Here is a 19,893-nt window from a genome sequence, read left to right as displayed (position 1 = left end):
TATAATGTAAATTAATTTTGCTGCCATATACCAGATTTTAATGCGACTTGGTACTTATGAGATTTAAAAAGATGTAAGTAATAAAATATGAAATTGTTCTGCCATATATTTCACGGCTTTTGAGAAAATAAGATGCACATGTTAAGAAATACCTCAAGATCTTTTATACAGCGCATTAATACTTGAAGAAGAGAAAATGGGCGGCATTTTGAACAACTTCTAAATATTAATTAAATTAATACCTACTTGTTGAGCAACGTTTAGTAATTGTTAAGTAATGAAGTTTTTTTTTTAATGTATTTTAATATAATATTACTTATTTTCAAATGACAGATAAACAAAAAAAAGTGACAAAAAAAGGACAGAATATATTACATTGTCACTTTCTTAAGTACAATAATGACATTTTATTACACATTTTAGGAAAACTATTAAAGTTAGACATATGACATACTTATCATTAATTAAAGGGAACTTTATGAGTAATTCAACTAGCATACAATATACAGGGTGTTCCATTTAAAAAACTTAAGTCAAAGCTATTTGAAAAACATCAAAAGTAACTAAGCTTTATGAACACGCTGTATCTACCTACTGGCTTAAACTATTATCTGACTTAATTTCAAGGCAAAATTGGAAAAAATGTCGCTTTTACATCTCTCTAACTCACCCTGTATATAAATTTGATATTATTTAATATAACTATTTGACGAAAAAAAGTTGAAAGTTTAAAAAAAGTCCTCATTCATTTAATTTTTTATATGGAATACATAAAAAGTATAAAAACAATAGTAGTGTTAGTTTGAAATTTTTTTTAATTAAACAAAAAGTGGTTAAATATAATACATACATATATAAATAAGTACTTCTAGTGTTTCTTTCTTTTTAATCAGTAGTATGGAAGGGTATTATAGTAGATATAGCAGGAAAAGTGGGTTGACCCAGTGAGCGCATTGCGAGTTGTATGTTGGTGGGGGTTAGCCCCGTAAGTGGGGTAGCGTAACTCGTGCTGTGAACTCGGGGGAAAAACAAAACGCTCGTCACAGCGAGACGTTGTATTTTAGTAAAACTTGAATTGATTTCGCTATTTAAACGTGTATAACGAACAAATTGTTTATATATCACTAAAAACCTAAAACGCGCGGAATTAATAAATATAATAATATCGAAAAAATCAGTATCGTCTCGGAAACAAAACAGTTATTTTAATTAATATAATTAAAAAGAAAGGTTTTAAGTGAGTTCTGTTTTCTTTTTTAAATTAGTGTTTTAAATAAATGGAAGGGAGCAACGGAAGTTTAAACGAAGAGATACGTTCAGGATCTGGATCGATTTCGGGATGTGGATCTGGATTGAGAAACTCTCCGAAAATCGTGGCTTCTTCCCCTTCGATTTGTGCGGGTGCAAACAACCCTTTACAACGTAATTCAGCTTCGCCGTCGATACCTAAGAAAATAACGAGTAAAAATCATAATAATACCGGTAAATAGACTTCATTTGTTACTTATAGATTTATTTATTACTTATAAGTCCAGAAGTTGTGCAATAAATTTCGAAAATTCTTCGCAAAAAAGTAAATTGGCCAGATAGAAAAAACGTCGAATTGAAGTGTAACAAGAAAGTTTAGTTAGTCGTTTTTGCCCCGTTTCGTAAGGCCGCCTTTTTATTGTTGCCTTTTTTTCTCTCTCTCGTATTTCGCTGTTCAACAACGACGTCTAATTTTAAAAGGTGTTCGGGCGGGAAGGAAAATCCAAAAAATGTCTGCATTTTTTAACCATGGGCAGTATAATATAGTATTAGTTTCCAACGAATTAACTTCGATGGAACAACATTGGTACAGCCTCGGATGGTATCCGTCGTCTTCGACGTCGTCGTTGTCGTTTTTTTTTGCTGCGTCCGCGGCGGGCAACCAAAAATCCGGGGGTAAAAACATGAATAGTTGTTGACCATAACGAGTTTCGTATGGTCTAAAAACCTATTCGTAAAAACCGACTGAGGGTTTTTCATTCGGGACTGGTTTGAGTGATTTCTCATACCGGCGACTGGCTACTGAGCCTTCGCGTATTGTGTCGGGTGTTCTGTTTTTAAGATGTATCCGTCCTTATTTATTGGGCTGTTCGTCTTGCTCGAATTAAGTCCTTCGACGGAATACTACGTCCAAAAGGTGCTTTTATCTCTCCATTTTTTTTACTACTTTACAATTATATCTACTTTGATTTCAGTTATCTTCTTAATTCTCTCATATTTATTAATTATATTATTTACATATTTACTTCTAATGAATTTTTTTATTTTATTTTTACTCTACATGTTTCGGTTGTTTTTCACCCATCATCAGGATTTATGATAACATTTTTAATCGTTTAAGATAACCCATTTCTATCTTCTTTTCAACTATTTTCCATTTGTATCATTGTTGCAGTCTTTAAATGATCCAATTGCTGCAAAAATAAAATATATATAACATCATCAAAAGAATCAATTTAGTTGCACACTAAATCGGTATCAAATCTGTTATAAAATGTTCTCTATTTCATCATTATATCCCAACCCGTTCTTGAGATATGATCTTTTTAACATTGTATTAATCATAACAATATATGACCATATGATATATAATCATAGCAAGGAAGTTTATCAAAAATAAGAAATTATTTATGGACCACTAAATCTGTATTAAATTTGCTTTGAAATGTTAGTTATTTCATTATGATATCTCAATTCGTTTTTAAGATACGATTTCTTAAATTTTTGTTTTTTAATAAATTAAGATGTAGAGTTGAAATTAAAAGATCATAACAACGATGTTTATAGAGAATAAGAAATTATTTCTGGCACATTAAATTTGCTTTAAAATCTTGTTTTATCATTACATCTTAATTGGTTCTTAAGATACGATTTTTTTAATTTTTATTTTGAAAATTTATAACAACCTAACATGCAGGGTTAACTTTAAAAAATCATAACAACGGTCTTTATGGAAAATAAGAAATTATTTTTGGCATATTAAATCTCCATTAAATTTGCTTTTAAACGCTCGTTATTTCATCATTATATCACATCCCGTTCTTGAGATATGATTTTTTTAACATTGTGTTCGTAAAATTTTAACAATTAAATTAAGGTTTGGTTTAAAAAATCATAGCAACGATGTTTATCAAAAATAAGAAATTATTTATGGACCACTAAATCTGTATTAAATTTGCTTTAAAATGTTAGTTATTTCATTATGATATCTCAATTCGTTTTTAAGATACAATTTCTTAAATTTTTGTTTTTTAATAAATTAAGATGTAGAGTTGAAATTAAAAGATCATAACAACGATGTTTATAGAGAATAAGAAATTATTTCTGGCACATTAAAGTTGCTTTAATATCTTGTTTTATCATTATATCTTAATTCGTTCTTAAGATACGATTTTTTTAATTTGTATTTCGAAAATTTATAACAACCTAACCTGCAGGGTTAAATATAAAAAATCATAACAACGGTCTTTATGGAAAATAAGAAATTATTTTTGGCATATTAAATCTCTATTAAATTTGCTTTAAAACGCTCGTTATTTCATCATTATATCACATCCCGTTCTTGAGATATGATCTTTTTAACATTGTATTCGTAAAATTTTAACAATCAAATTAAGGTTTGGTTTAAAAAATCATAGCAACGATGTTTATCAAAAATAAGAAATTATTTATGGACCACTAAATCTGTATTAAATTTGCTTTGAAATGTTAATTATTTCATTATGATATCTCAATTCGTATTTAAAATACGATTTCTCAAATTTTGATGTTTTTTAATAAATTAAGATGAAGAGTTGAAATTAAAAGATCATAACAACGATGTTTATAGAGAATAAGAAATTATTTCTGGCACATTAAATTTGCTTTAATATCTTGTTTTATCACTACATCTTAATTCGTTCTTAAGATACGATTTTTTTAATTTCTATTTTGAAAATTTATAACAACCTAACATGCAGGGTTAACTTTAAAAAATCACCACAACGGTCTTTATGGAAAATAAGAAATTATTTTTGGCATATTAAATCTCTATTAAATTTGCTTTAAAACGCTCGTTATTTCATCATTATATCACATCCCGTTCTTGAGATATGATTTTTTTAAGGTTGTATTCGTAAAATTTTAACAATCAAATTAAGGTTTGGTTTAAAAAATCATAACAACGATGATTATCAAAAATAAGAAATTATTGATGGACCACTAAATCTGTATTAAATTTGCTTTAAAATGTTAGTTATTTCATTATGGTATCTCAATTCGTTTTTAAGATACGATTTCTTAAATTTTTGTTTTTTAATAAATTAAGATGAAGAGTTAAAATTAAAAGATCATAACAACGATGTTTATAGAGAATAAGAAATTATTTCTGGCACATTAAATTTGCTTTAATATCTTGTTTTATCACTACATCTTAATTCGTTCTTAAGATACGATTTTTTTAATTTCTATTTTGAAAATTTATAACAACCTAACCTGGAGGGTTCACTTTAAAAAATCATAACAACGGTCTTGATGGAAAATAAGAAATTATTTTTGGCATATTAAATCTCCATTAAATTTACTTTAAAACGTTCGTTATTTCATCATTATATCACATCCCGTTCTTGAGATATGATCTTTTTAACATTGTATTCGTAAAATTTTAACAATCAAATTAAGGTTTGGTTTAAAAAATCGTAACAATGATGTTTATCAAAAATAAGAAATTATTTATGGACCACTAAATCTGTATTAAATTTGCTTTAAAATGTTAGCTATTTCATTATGATATCTCAATTCGTTTTTAAGATACGATTTCTCAAATTTTGATGTTTTTTAATAAATTAAGATGAAGAGTTAAAATTAAAAGATCATAACAACGATGTTTATAGAGAATAAGAAATTATTTCTGGCACACTAAATTTGGTTTAATATCTTGTTTTATCATTACATCTTAATTCGTTCTTAAGATACGATTTTTTAATTTGTATTTCGAAAATTTATAACAACCTAACCTGCAGGGTTAAATATAAAAAATCATAACAACGGTCTTTATGGAAAATAAGAAATTATTTTTGGCATATTAAATCTCCATTAAATTTGCTTTAAAACGCTCGTTATTTCATCATTATATCACATCCCGTTCTTGAGATATGATCTTTTTAACATTGTATTCGTAAAATTTTAACAATCGAATTAAGGTTTGGTTTAAAAAATCATAGCAACGATGTTTATCAAAAATAAGAAATTATTTATGGACCACTAAATCTGTATTAAATTTGCTTTGAAATGTTAGTTATTTCATTATGGTATCACAATTCGTTTTTAAGATACGATTTCTTAAATTTTTGTTTTTTAATAAATTAAGATGAAGAGTTGAAATTAAAAGATCATAACAACGATGTTTATAGAGAATAAGAAATTATTTCGGGCACATTAAATTTGCTTTAATATCTTGTTTTATCATTATATCTTAATTCGTTCTTAAGATACGATTTTTTTAATTTGTATTTCGAAAATTTATAACAACCTAACCTGCAGGGTTAAATATAAAAAATCATAACAACGGTCTTTATGGAAAATAAGAAATTATTTTTGGCATATTAAATCTCTATTAAATTTGCTTTTAAACGCTCGTTATTTCATCATTATATCACATCCCGTTCTTGAGATATGATTTTTTTAACATTGTATTCGTAAAATTTTAACAATCAAATTAAGGTTTGGTTTAAAAAATCGTAACAATGATGTTTATCAAAAATAAGAAATTATTTATTGACCACTAAATCTGTATTAAATTTGCTTTAAAATGTTAGCTATTTCATTATGATATCTCAATTCGTTTTTAAGATACGATTTCTTAAATTTTTGTTTTTTAATAAATTAAGATGAAGAGTTGAAATTAAAAGATCTTAACAACGATGTTTATAGAGAATAAGAAATTATTTCTGGCACATTAAATTTGCTTTAATATCTTGTTTTATCATTACATCTTAATTCGTTCTTAAGATACGATTTTTTTAATTTGTATTTCGAAAATTTATAACAACCTAACCTACAGGGTTAAATATAAAAAATCATAACAACGGTCTTTATGGAAAATAAGAAATTATTTTTGGCATATTAAATCTCTATTAAATTTGCTTTAAAACGCTCGTTATTTCATCATTATATCACATCCCGTTCTTGAGATATGATCTTTTTAACATTGTATTCGTAAAATTTTAACAATCAAATTAAGGTATGGTTTAAAAAATCATAGCAACGATGTTTATCAAAAATAAGAAATTATTTATGGACCACTAAATCTGTATTAAATTTGCTTTGAAATGTTAATTATTTCATTATGATATCTCAATTCGTTCTTAAGATACGATTTCTTAAATTTTTATATGATCTGATATGATCTTTTTAACATTGTGTTAATTAATAAAATTTATAACAATGAAATTTGCGCAAATTTTTGACAAATTAAATTTATATATATATATATATTTTGAAATAAAATAAATTAAAGAGAAACACTCAAACAATATGTAAATGAGCGTAACGACTTTAGCTTTCTTAACATTTTTTCGACTATTTTTTTGAATAAAACATCCAGGTGCCGGCGGGTTCTCTCAACCCTTCACCGTGTTTTATACTTTTTATGTCACGGTCAGTCTGCCCCGAAAACAACTGGTCACTTTTTTTTACACGTGATTTTGTGATCGAGTTAAATTCCCTCCCCAACCGTTTTCAATTTTTTTTAATTAAGCAGTAGTAGGAAGTGTTTAGTTTTTATTTTATAGAAACGGTTCGATAAAACGAGCGTCATTTATAAAAAGATGGCGAGAGTTGGTGGCGATGTTAAAAGGGGGTTGCATCCCCCGTTTTACGTTTTTCTAACGCTAAGCCCTCCTAGTTTTCTATTGGTCCCTATTTATGTTTTGTGCCGAATAGTTGAGGCGGGGCCAATTTTCAAGGGGTAACTACCCCGAACGTGAGAATAGATAAAAAAAAATGGTGAGCAGGGCAGGTAAACCATTTTTTTTTTCTTGCATAAATTATTTTTTTAAGATAAAAAAATCGGAGATGAGATAAACTTATGCAAAGATTTTTTTTGTCTCAATGAGGATGTTGTGAGAACTTTTCCGGGTTCATATTAGGATGGGAAAGTTTTTTTTTGATTAGTCAAGCAAGATAATGCAGAAAGATAATAATTAATAAAAATCTGGGAAGGCCTCGAATTTCATCCGGGGCGAAGTTTTCTAGTTGTGTAGAAAAAGGCGAGTTGGCCCAGTTTTTTTTACTTTTTTTTATAAGAAGACGGCGCATGTGCTTCTAGTTGGAAAGAATGCAATTCGCCAATCGATAGGAGTCCAGGTCATGGAAAACTTGCACTACTGTTACCTAAGAAGCACATTTTTTGTTTTGCATTTTAAATTAATTTCAAAGTTTTTCTTTCATTATTGTAAACAAAAAAAAATTAAAATTCATAATCCCTTCATTCAAAAAATCTGAATACGTCTTATGTACCTGGACCCTGACCCTTGGGGTTTCAAAAAACCATATTTTTTCTATCCACATACACGCATACGAAGCCCGCATTAAGACGACGAAGACGAGAACAAACAAAAAAAGACATACCATGTCATTTTTTTAGTGACCACAAAAAAGGAGGTGCGCTCTCCTCCTCGCGACTGTGAGAATCTGACGGCGGAAAAGGGTTGACGCGGTTCGCCTTCGAAAAGAGGACCCTTTCGGCGGCGTCCTTTCTCCCAGGTGCGCTTTTTTCATCGTGGGCGCGCGAGTTGAATGAGTAGAGCCACTCTCTTTACCCTATGGTCATGTTGACGTAGCGTGTTCTTGCATATTATTAAAAAAGACGATCTCAGCGGCGATCGTTTTTTTTCTTCGAGTTCGTCAGGTTTGGTTTCGGTGTTTTTTTAAGAGTTCACACAGAATGGAGACGTGTTTGTTCTGCCCCTTTTTTTTATACTCAACCTATGGATTAGATAATGACGTTTTCTTGCTGTTTTTTTTTAATTCCGTTGTCTTCATTTTTTTTCTTACATTTTTTTTTAAATATAAATTTTTTTTCTTCTTCTGCCTTCTTAAACGATCTCTCGATATTTCTTCGGCTGAAACGAGATTTAACCTTGGAGTTGGTAAAAAAAATAATTCTTAGGTCGATATTCTTTAAGTCATGGTACTTTTAAATGAGTCGTTAAATAGTTTTTGTTATTATCAATTTTTTTTTTTTTTTCTTTTCAAAAGATTAACTTCGCCCAACATAACCCAAATATATACAGGGTGTCTCAGCGAGACCGGTCATTACACGATTCTGGGGTTCTGGCTAAAATAAAAATTTGAGAATTCAGATTTAAGTATTATCAATCGGTAATAATATTATAATTCAGTGTTTCTCAAAAGGTGTGCCGTGAATATCTTAAAGTGTGCCGCGAAATTTTGAAAGTCTTTTAAATTTATTAATTTAAATTAAATTTCTACTGTGCGCCGTACTCTCGTAAAGCCATCTATTGACTAAAGAGGAAGTTTCCGAAAAACCATCGGTAAAGCGTATTAGGTTATTCCCCGAAAATACTGTATATCCTCTCTAGGTTAGGTCCTCTAGGACTGTAAAACGTTTTGGGCTTTTCTTTATGTTATTCAATTGTTATTGTGTTTTCGTGCTATTTATTGAATAATTAGGATTTCTCAGTGAAAATAAGGTAAGATTATTTATTTACTTAATTGTTTATATTAATAACATAAATGCGATCTTAACGAAATTTACATGTTTTATAACTTAGAACTGTTATAGAGTTTGCAGATTTTTGACAAATAATGTAATTATCCAATTTACTTAAAAAATTAATATAGTCTAGGTTTCCGTTATTTATACATTTTATTGTAAAAAAATATCTTGTATGTACTAATAGTCAATAAGCAAAAATTTATAATAAAATTTTAAAATTAATGAAATAATAATAATTAGAATTAATAAATTTTAACATATTCTTTTTAGCTTATCAAAAATGGATTTAAGAAAATTTTTAACTGTTAATAGTGCATCCACTACAGCTGCTGACGAGGCTAATTTTAGTAGAACCTCCGGCAAAAAAGGCGAAAATTAATTCAAGAAAGTATAGTGAAGATTACCTTAATTATGGTTTTACATGGACAGGAAGCGTAGATACCCCATTGCCTTTATGTGTTGTTTGTGGGAATACAAAAACAAACGGAGCAATGGTTCCTAGCAAACTAAAACGGCATTTGGAAAAAGTTCACCCAAGTTTGGTGTCCAAATGCAAAAATTATTTTGAACGATTAATAACTAATAGTGCCAAACAATCCCAAAAATTCGAAAAAGCAGTAAGGGTGTCAGATAAAGCACAAATTGCGTCATACGAGGTAGCCCAACTTATTGCACAGAAGATGAAACCTCATTCAATTGGGGAAACGTTAATTGGCCCTGCTTGTCGAATAATGGTGAAATGTATGTTAGGGAAAGAAGCAGAAACTGAAATAAACAAAATCCCTCTCTCCAACGACACCATTAGTCGACGAATTGCAAATAGATGAATCAACAGACATTAGCGGAAAAGCACAATTAATGGGATTTGTACGCTTAATTAACGGGGATTCAATTATAAATCAATTTTTATTTTGTCAAGAATTGTCGGGGAGGACAACGGGTAAAGAAATATTTGATTGCGTCGACAATTTTTTCAAAAATTCCAATCTCTCCTGGAACTTTTGTACAGGGTGTCCCAATTTCGATGTCCACATAGGCTATCTCCGAAACTAAAAGAGATAGAAAAAAAGTAGCTTACATGTCATGATCTCGTTTTTCGGGAAAATGCTAATGCCGAAAACTCCGAACAGCTATCGTCTTTTGTTTTCGCCCTATCGGCAAAAACTGAAAATTTTGCGAAAACGACAATCGCGAGTATCTCACTTATTATCAAAGATGGAGTATTATAAATAAAACATTATATGGGCAACTTTTTACGAAGAATTCAGTGGCGTAGGTAGAATTTTTTTCCCATCTTTTATTTTCGAGATTTGAGACATAACTTTATTTTTTTAAATGGAAACCATAGTTGGCTATGACCTAAAATAATTTGTTATTTTCTTCTGATAACAAATATATATAGTTTGTGGGGTATATTTCTTATAGTTATTGAATAATTAACATAAATTCATTTTGTTCTATCTAAAACTAATGTATGTATTTAAAAGTTAATGTTGCTATGGTTATAACCATACATACTATGATGGAACATAATGTAACAATTTTTTTTGTTCTTTCTAAAACTATTGTATGTATTTAAAACTTAATGTTGTTATGGTGATAACAATGCCACGATGGAAAACATTGGGCACGTTCAGCAGGTGTCAACAGTTGAATTAAATCAGTCAGCTAGTTGTACGAGCTTTAATACAGCGGAACGAAATCGGCTGAACAAGCACTTGAGAATTAGCAGTTCAGCATAACCAAACTATGGCCAACAAAAATATTTTTGAAAATTTTGTGTTATTACAAGAGATAATAGATGATGATGTTGATTAGATGATTAAAGGGGAGAAACAAAAAATATTAATCCTAACCTAGAATTTCACAACCGCTGACAAACTAAGCGCAGATTACTTACGCTGAGATATTTACTAAACTGCTGCGTAACAGCGCTGACTTAGCATATCGTTCAGCCGCGACTGCTAATATAGCAACTTAACAGTTCACACCGGCTGAACGTGCCCATTGATTCCAATTATTGCCAAAGTTTGTAGTAGTATTTAAAAATTCACTAACAACTCTGGCATTATGTGCTGGTGCTCCGTCATATTGAAAATATATCATTTGAGACTTATTTAATGGCAAATTATCGACCAAAGGCACAATTTGCTGCCTTGATATATTGAGGTATTACCTGAGTTTAAGTTTTTATGGTAGATACTATATGTCAACATTCTATTATCTAAAAGGGCACACCATACATTGAACCTCAACCTTCTTTGAACACTCAGAGACTTCATTGGTCCAGATGACATTTTGAACAAACAGCAGATTATTTAATTTTTCTAAATATCATCTACAAAATTCTAATCTTAGATTGACCTCTCCGGCACGTAAATAATGAGTTAGGCCCGCTTTGTATGGTTTATACATATTTTTCTTTCATATTCGGGAGCAGCGGTTTTTGGGTCAGACGTCTTGTCCAATTTCTCTGCAAGATCTTGATGGATTTATCGCAAGTGAAGCCAACACATTGACTTCATCCTCTTGCAGGCCATTTTGGTATGTTTTTGCACGTGGTTTGGGGATGGACCAAAAATCTATTAAATTTTCTGCTAACCGGCTGAAGGTTCTTACGTCTTCTTTCCGGATACCTTGTGAAATATAATTCCGCGGCTAACATCGCATTCTTATCTGATAACATATAGCATTCCATCATGTTACATTTTCATAATTTTCGAAGTTCATTGTAAAGTTTTATTTAGTTTTGTTTTGTTATCGAATTTTTAAATACAAACTTTGGCAATTATTTGATACATTATGTTCCACCATAGTATGTATGGTTATCACCATAGCAACATTAACTTTTAAATACATACATTATGTTTAGATAGAACAAAATGAATTTTTGTTAATTATTCAATAACTATCAGAAATATGCCCCACAAACTATATATATTTCTTATCAGAAGAAAATAACAAATTATTTTAGGTCATAGCCAACTATGGTTTCCATTTAAAAAAATAAAGTTACGTCAAAAATCTCGAAAAAAAAAAATGGGAAAAAAATTCTACCTACGCCACTGAATTCTTCGTAAAAAGTTGCCCATATAATGTTTTATTTATAATACTCCATCTTTGATAATAAGTGAGATATTCGCGATTGTCGTTTTCGCATAATTTTCAGTTTTTGCCGATAGGACGAAAACAAAAGACGATAGCTGTTCGGAGTTTTCGGCATTAGTATTTTCTCGAAAAACGAGATCATGACATGTAAGCTACTTTTTTTCTATCTCTTTTAGTTTCGGAGATAGCCTATGCGGACATCGAAATTGGGACACCCTGTACAGGAATTTGTACAGACGGTGCTCCTGCAATGGTCGGTAATGAGAAAGGGTTCTGGACGTACGCGAAACAAAAAAATGCTGATATTATTACTACTCATTGTATTATACAGCGAGAAGCTTTAGTAGCCAAAACTCTTCCTACGGAACTAATATCTGTTTTGGAAGATGTGATAAAAATAGTCAATTATATTAAAAGCAGACCATTAAAATCACGGTTATTCAAAGAATTATGTGACAGCATGGAAGCTAATTACAATTGCTTATTATTGCATAGTGAAGTTCGATGGCTTTCTAGAGGACGAGTTTTAGCTCGTGTGTATGAGTTAAGAGAAGAACTTTGTGTATTCTTTAAAGAAGAAACGACTATGGGAGAAAAGGAGAAAAGAAGAATTTTGAAAACACAACAATTTTATGACTGTTTGAGCAATGAATTGTGGTGTGTTACCTAGAACATATCTTTTCACATCTTAACCATTTAAATTCAAGTTTGCAAGGACGACACGAAAATATTTTAACATCAACGGACAAATTAACTGCATTTAGTAATAAGTTATGTTTATGGTCAAAAAAAGTCGGCGAGAACAATTTAGAGATGTTTGCCAAAATTTCTGACGCTAAGAGAAATTTACTGGCACCTTTGGTGAAAAGTCATTTAGACACTCTTCAGCAAGCAGTTGCCAAATATTTTCCATCCATCCATATAGAAAAACATGACTGGATTCGAAACCCTTTTACTCGTAATACGTCAGACAGCAATCTTTGTCTTGAAGAGGAGGAAGAACTAATCTCCCTCTCTTCTGACCGAACATTAAAATTAAAATATTCAGAACTTCCACTCGATACATTTTGAATATCAATTCATGATGAATATCCAAAATTATTTAACCCTTTGTGTCCCAAGAAGTCAAACATTTTGAAACTTTGTGACAGAATCAGACAGAATTAAAACGCTATCAAAATACACTCAGTAAAGGCCTTTGGAATAAAATTTTAGCAAAATATGCAATCCCCCTATTAAGTGTCAAAATAGATGCTAATTAAAAAATTCCTGGAAACCGTGTTTATTGAAATAAAGAAATAAAACTTATTTTAAATTGAAGCTTGAAGCTTTCTGTTTAAATCGATGTATAACAATCGATGGGTTGAATTAAAAAAATATTGAGAAAAAGAGTATTGAGTTAAAACTAACATTTTCGTATAATCTAAAAGTGTCAAAAAAGATGCTAATTTAAAAATTCCTGGAAGCCATATTTATCGAAATTAAGGAATAAGACTTATTCTATATTAAAGCTCAAAGCTTTCTCTTTAAAATGATGTATAATAATTGTTGGGTTGGATTGGAAAAATATAGAGAAAAAAAATGTTGAAACAAAACTTACATTTTCGTATAACCTAAAAGTGTCAAAAAAGATGCTAATTTAAAAATTCCTGGAAGCCGTATTTATTGAAATTAAGGAATGAAACTTATTTTAAATTAAAGCTCAAAGCTTTCTCTTTAAAATGATGTATAATAATTGTTGAGTTGGATTGGAAAAATATAGAGAAAAAAAATGTTGAAACAAAACTTACATTTTCGTATAACCTAAAAGTGTCAAAAAAGATGCTAATTTAAAAATTCCTGGAAGCCGTATTTATTGAAATTAAGGAATGAAACTTATTTTAAATTAAAGCTCAAAGTTTTCTCTTTAAAATGATGTATAATAATTGTTGGGTTGGATTGGAAAAATATAGAGAAAAAAAATTTTGAAACAAAACTTACATTTTCGTATAACCTAAAAGTGTCAAAAAAGATGCTAATTTAAAAATTCCTGGAAGCCGTATTTATTGAAATTAAGGAATGAAACTTATTTTAAATTAAAGCTCAAAGCTTTCTCTTTAAAATGATGTATAATAATTGTTGGGTTGGATTGGAAAAATATAGAGAAAAAAAATTTTGAAACAAAACTTACATTTTTGAATAACCTAAAAATGTTAAAAATATGCTAATTTAAAAATTCCTGTAAGCCGTATTTATTGAAATTAAGGAATGAAACTTATTTTAAATTAAAGCTCAAAGTTTTCTCTTTAAAATGATGTATAATAATTGTTAAGTTGGATTGGAAAAATATAGAGAAAAAAAATGTTGAAACAAAACTTACATTTTCGTATAACCTAAAAGTGTCAAAAAAGATGCTAATTTAAAAATTCCTGGAAGCCATATTTATTGAAATTAAGGAATGAAACTTATTTTAAATTAAAGCTCAAAGTTTTCTCTTTAAAATGATGTATAATAATTGTTGGGTTGGATTGGAAAAATATAGAGAAAAAAAATTTTGAAACAAAACTTACATTTTTGAATAACCTAAAAATGTTAAAAATATGCTAATTTAAAAATTCCTGTAAGCCGTATTTATTGAAATTAAGGAATGAAACTTATTTTAAATTAAAGCTCAAAGTTTTCTCTTTAAAATGATGTATAATAATTGTTGGGTTGGATTGGAAAAATATTAAGAAAAAAAATGTTGAAACAACACTTACATTTAAAAGAGTCAAATGCTAATTTAAAAATTCTTAGAAACCATGTTTATTGAAATTAAGGAATGAGACTTATTTTAAATTTAAGCTCAATGTTTTCTTTTTAAAATGATCTGTAATAATCACACCTAATAACCATATTTATCAAAGAAATACCTTCTTGAACAACAAAATTCAACAGCACCACTTTTCACTAAACTTCTAACCTCACATCTGGATGAATAAGTTTAAAGTGTACCTAAAAATCCTACAGTGCGGATTGCGACGTTTTTTATACAGATTATTTCTTGTATACACTTGTATAGTAGAAAGTACAGACAGCTCTAAATGCGCCGAATAGATAACTACAGTTTAAAATGAGTGTTTAAAATTACCGGTACTTTAAAGTACCGTCGGGACACAAAGGGTTAAAAGAGCAATAAGTATTTTGCTCCAGTTTTCAACATCCTATTTGTGCGAATTAGGATTTTCAACATTAACAACCATAAAAAATAATAAACAATCACAATTGAAAAATGTTGAGGACGAATAAACTCTCTCAACAATAAAACCAAATATAGAAGAGATAACAAAACATCGTCAATCACATATTTCTCACTAAAATACATGTTTATTACAGGTTTCTTTATTTTGTATTTATACTATTAATTATTACTCATTTTTTATTTTATTATAGGAAATGTTTCTATATTGTTCTTATATTCATATTATAATAAATCTTTCTTTTAAATTCTTTTCTATTTATTTATTTATAGTTAAAAGTAATTTTTTTAAAGTTGGTGTGCCCTCAATAAAAAATTTTTTCGAAAATGTGCCGCGAGAGAAAAAACTTTGAGAAACACTGTTATAATTGGTATTTTAGGTGGGATGTGCATATTGGCAATATGTGCAAAAAATAATCCTAGAATAATTACTGTAATATTAAATTAATGAAAACTCATAAAACTACAATTTTTAAAAATTTAATTATTTTTTTTGTAGTATTTCCAACATCTTTTCCAAACAACTTGGCTGAACTTCAATTATTCCGAGTGATGCAAAACGCGTCGCTTTTATATTATTACGACACACTATTAGAAATGGGTGGTGATGATGTTCAGCAACTATGTGATGCTGGAGAAGAAGAGTTTTTAGAAATAATGTCTTTGGTTGGGATGGCATCGAAACCATTACACGTAAGAAGACTTCAAAAGTCTTTACAAGAATGGGTAACGAATCCGGGAAAATTTAAACTGCCCTTAGTTCCCGGAGAAGACTTTGAAATTGAACTGTCAAGTCCTCGGGTAACCGGAGGATATTATTCTTTTGAATCGAGCGAATTTAATCGAAACGTTTATTCGCCGTCTCCGGGCGAATCTTTACCTCCGATTCAAAGTCCGGGATTATCAATAAATAGGAGACCTTATTCGCCTTTGGAGACGTGTCCACCTTCATCAAGTTCAAGTCCCGGAAATAATACTTTATTAGTGACGCCAACACTTTTAGAATCTCAAATAGCCAAATTGGCCAATGCCGCAGAGCGCCTTAGCAAACATTTACCTCAATTCGAACCTAAACCGCATAATACCAAGAAAAAAATGTGTAAAGAACTTGAAGTGAGTTATTCAAAAACATCATAAACGTTATTTATGACAATTTTTTTTATTATTAGTTAGTTATGTCAATGCCAGAAACAGATCCAAGACGAATGGATGAAATTCGGCGTTACGCGGCGATTTATGGCCGATTCGATTGTAAACGACGACCGGAAAAACCATTAACACTTCACGAAGTATCCGTTAACGAAGCTGCCGCACAAATTTGTCGGTTTGTACCCGCCTTATTAACGAGAAGAGATGAGCTTTTCCCTTTAGCTAGACAAGTTGTTAAAGACTCAGGTTGTCATTATTCAAAAGTACAGTAAGTTTCTTAATGATAAATTTTGATGAATTCGCTTTTTAATTGTATTTTTTTTAGATACACCCCGGTTTATACCACTAGATCATTAAATTCGGAACATTTCGTTGAAGGTGAACGTTCATCGAAACGACATAAACCGGATACTGATCACGATCAAGATGATCAACACAATCATAAGAAGCAGGTCAGCCAAAGACAAACAAATTCTTCACCAATAATCATCAATTAGCCGCTTAACACGCTGTAGCATGGCACTATTATTATTAACGCTTTTTCGCTATTTCAGTTTAAACCAATCGCTTAAAGTTATTTTTTTGGTAAGATGAGGTTACTAAGAAATTTTTAAGATTACTAGTCCAACTTTTTGTTATATTTCTAGTCCAAATAATGTATATTAATATTTATTATTTATGTAGAATAGAATTTTTTAACCGCTGCTTTTTATGCTTTAATTTAGCTTTGAGATGTTGTGCGTTTAAGGTAAGCTTTTATTTTTTTGCTTCTTAAAAGATAATCTTGGAGAAAATGGGTAACTTAATAATATATGGAAGTATGTATATCTAATAAATTAATTTGCGTCTTCTTAGCAACAGAATAAAAATCAACACCTAAGAAGTTCATCTTTAGCCACAGACGACGAAACAGACTCTCATTTATCTTATAGCAATTCAAGCTCGCCTTGTCAACCGTCTGGGCAAGATCAAGATTCTTGTAGCGTTGGAAGCACTACATGCCAGGTTTGATTTTTGATCAAATTTGTGGGTTTTTTGAGGCAAAACAAAATTCAGTATTTTTTTCAGAGTACTGTGGAAGATCAAATTGAAATTGAAGATACCAAGCCGTTATCGCCGAAAGTACAAGTCATAGCATCCAGTGGAGACAATATTATAGCCGTAGCAAATCCAGCCTTGGCCATGTCCACGGCCCTTATGCCCTTAGCCATAGTAAACGAGTCAAGAGATGGTGTTAATTTCTAACGACGGTTACGTTGTGATTTTTCACTTACAAAAATAATGTTCAATCGCAAATATATTCTAGTTATTTTTTTAAAAATTTGTTTTATTTAAACTTATATTAATAACTATTGAAATATATCCATATCATAGATTATAAAAACTATAAAAATCCATCTGAGAGCAAAAATGAAAGAAAGCAATATTAAGAATAAAATTTGCTACAACTTTTGTTCCAAAAGTGTTTTTGTAGTATGCGCCGAAACTCGAATGATACCATTAACTCCTTATAAAATTAGGAATTCAGCATATTTTCATATTTTCGTATTTTTCTCAATATTTATGCATCTGAGAGCAAAAGTGCAAGAGAGCAATATTGTTAACAATAAAATTTACTACAACTTTTGCTCCAAAAGTTTTTTTGTAGTATGCGCCGAAACCGGAATGATACCATTAACTCCTTATAAAATTAGGAATTCAGCAAATTTTCATATTTTCGTATTTTTCTCGATATTTATGCATCTGAGAGCAAAAGTGCAAGAGAGCAATATTGTTAAGAATAAAATTTGCTACAGCTTTTGTTTCAAAAGTTTTTTTGTAGTATGCGCCGAATCCCGAATGATACCATTAGCTGCTTATAAAATTACGAATTCAGCAAATTTTCGTCTTTTTCTCGATATTTACACATTTGAGAGCAAAAGTGCAAGAGAGCAATATTGTTAACAATGAAATTTACTACAACTTTTGTTTCAAAAGTTTTTTTGTAGTATGCGCCGAATCCCGAATGATACCATTAACAACGAATTCAGCAAATTTTCATACTTTTCTCGATATTGACGCATCTGAGAGCAAAAGTGCAAGAGAGCAATATTGTTAACAATAAAATTTACTACAAGTTTTGCTCCAAAAGTTTTTTTGTAGTATGCGCCGAAACCGGAATGATACCATTAACTCCTTATAAAATTAGGAATTCAGCAAATTTTCATATTTTCGTATTTTTCTCGATATTTATGCATCTGAGAGCAAAAGTGCAAGAGAGCAATATTGTTAAGAATAAAATTTGCTACAGCTTTTGTTTCAAAAGTTTTTTTGTAGTATGCGCCGAATCCCGAATGATACCATTAGCTGCTTATAAAATTACGAATTCAGCAAATTTTCGTCTTTTTCTCGATATTTACACATTTGAGAGCAAAAGTGCAAGAGAGCAATATTGTTAACAATGAAATTTACTACAACTTTTGTTTCAAAAGTTTTTTTGTAGTATGCGCCGAATCCCGAATGATACCATTAACAACGAATTCAGCAAATTTTCATATTTTTCTCGATATTGACGCATCTGAGAGCAAAAGTGCAAGAGAGCAATATTGTTAAGAATAAAATTTGCTACAACTTTTGTTCCAAAAGTTTTTTTGTAGTATGCGCCGAAACCGGAATGATACCATTAACTCCTTATAAAATTAGGAATTCAGCAAATTTTCATATTTTCGTATTTTTCTCGATATTTATGCATCTGAGAGCAAAAGTGCAAGAGAGCAATATTGTTAAGAATAAAATTTGCTACAGCTTTTGTTTCAAAAGTTTTTTTGTAGTATGCGCCGAATCCCGAATGATACCATTAGCTGCTTATAAAATTACGAATTCAGCAAATTTTCGTATTTTTCTCGATATTTACACATTTGAGAGCAAAAGTGCAAGAGAGCAATATCGTTAACAATGAAATTTACTACAACTTTTGTTTCAAAAGTTTTTTTGTAGTATGCGCCGAATCCCGAATGATACCATTAACTCCTTATAAAATTAGGAATTCAGCAAATTTTCATATTTTTCTCGATATTTATACATTTGAGAGCAAAAGCGCAAGAGAGCAATATTGTTAAGAATAAAATTTGCTACAACTTTTGTTCCAAAAGTGTTTTTGTAGTATGCGCCGAAACCCGAATGATACCATTAACTCCTTATAAAATTAGGAATTCAGCATATTTTCATATTTTCGTATTTTTCTCAATATTTATGCATCTGAGAGCAAAAGTGCAAGAGAGCAATATTGTTAACAATAAAATTTACTACAACTTTTGCTCCAAAAGTTTTTTTGTAGTATGCGCCGAAACCGGAATGATACCATTAACTCCTTATAAAATTAGGAATTCAGCATATTTTCATATTTTCGTATTTTTCTCAATATTTATGCATCTGAGAGCAAAAGTGCAAGAGAGCAATATTGTTAACAATAAAATTTACTACAACTTTTGCTCCAAAAGTTTTTTTGTAGTATGCGCCGAATCCCGAATGATACTATTAGCTGCTTATAAAATTACGAATTCAGCAAATTTTCGTCTTTTTCTCGATATTTACACATTTGAGAGCAAAAGTGCAAGAGAGCAATATTGTTAACAATGAAATTTACTACAACTTTTGTTTCAAAAGTTTTTTTGTAGTATGCGCCGAATCCCGA

At 29.9% G+C, this 19,893-nt stretch overlaps 1 protein-coding gene across 3 annotated transcripts; it reads left to right on the top strand.

The window, feature by feature from the left end:
• Positions 1 to 1,029: 1,029 nt before the first annotated feature.
• Positions 1,030 to 17,541, top strand: LOC139430995 (NGFI-A-binding protein homolog). Of its 3 annotated transcripts, none has more exons than XM_071198548.1 (6): positions 1,030 to 1,482; positions 15,571 to 16,184; positions 16,241 to 16,488; positions 16,546 to 16,672; positions 17,082 to 17,225; positions 17,277 to 17,541. In XM_071198548.1, the coding sequence occupies exons 1-6, from the start codon at positions 1,278 to 1,280 to the stop codon at positions 17,463 to 17,465; spliced, it is 1,527 nt and encodes a 508-aa protein (XP_071054649.1). In that variant the 5' UTR covers positions 1,030 to 1,277; the 3' UTR covers positions 17,466 to 17,541. The 3 variants fall into 3 exon arrangements, with proteins under 3 accessions (XP_071054649.1, XP_071054648.1, XP_071054650.1); XM_071198547.1 differs by having other exon boundaries at positions 1,031 to 1,482; positions 17,076 to 17,225; XM_071198549.1 differs by having other exon boundaries at positions 1,032 to 1,482; positions 17,076 to 17,225; positions 17,289 to 17,541.
• The last annotated feature ends 2,352 nt before the right edge of the window (positions 17,542 to 19,893 follow it).

This window comes from Onthophagus taurus, chromosome 8 (assembly GCF_036711975.1).
Source record: "Onthophagus taurus isolate NC chromosome 8, IU_Otau_3.0, whole genome shotgun sequence".
Taxonomy (NCBI): domain Eukaryota; kingdom Metazoa; phylum Arthropoda; class Insecta; order Coleoptera; family Scarabaeidae; genus Onthophagus; species Onthophagus taurus.
This window is presented reverse-complemented; position numbering and strand designations above follow the sequence as displayed.

Excerpts from the sequence above, each read along its gene's own strand:
- LOC139430995 (XM_071198547.1), top strand. The coding sequence starts at position 1,278 with ATGGAAGGGAGCAACGGAAGTTTAAACGAAGAGATACGTTCAGGATCT. Across the intron at positions 16,185-16,240 it reads AAATGTGTAAAGAACTTGAA|TTAGTTATGTCAATGCCAGA; the intron begins GTGAGTTATTCA and ends TTTTATTATTAG. Across the intron at positions 16,673-17,075 it reads AACACAATCATAAGAAGCAG|CAACAGAATAAAAATCAACA; the intron begins GTCAGCCAAAGA and ends GCGTCTTCTTAG.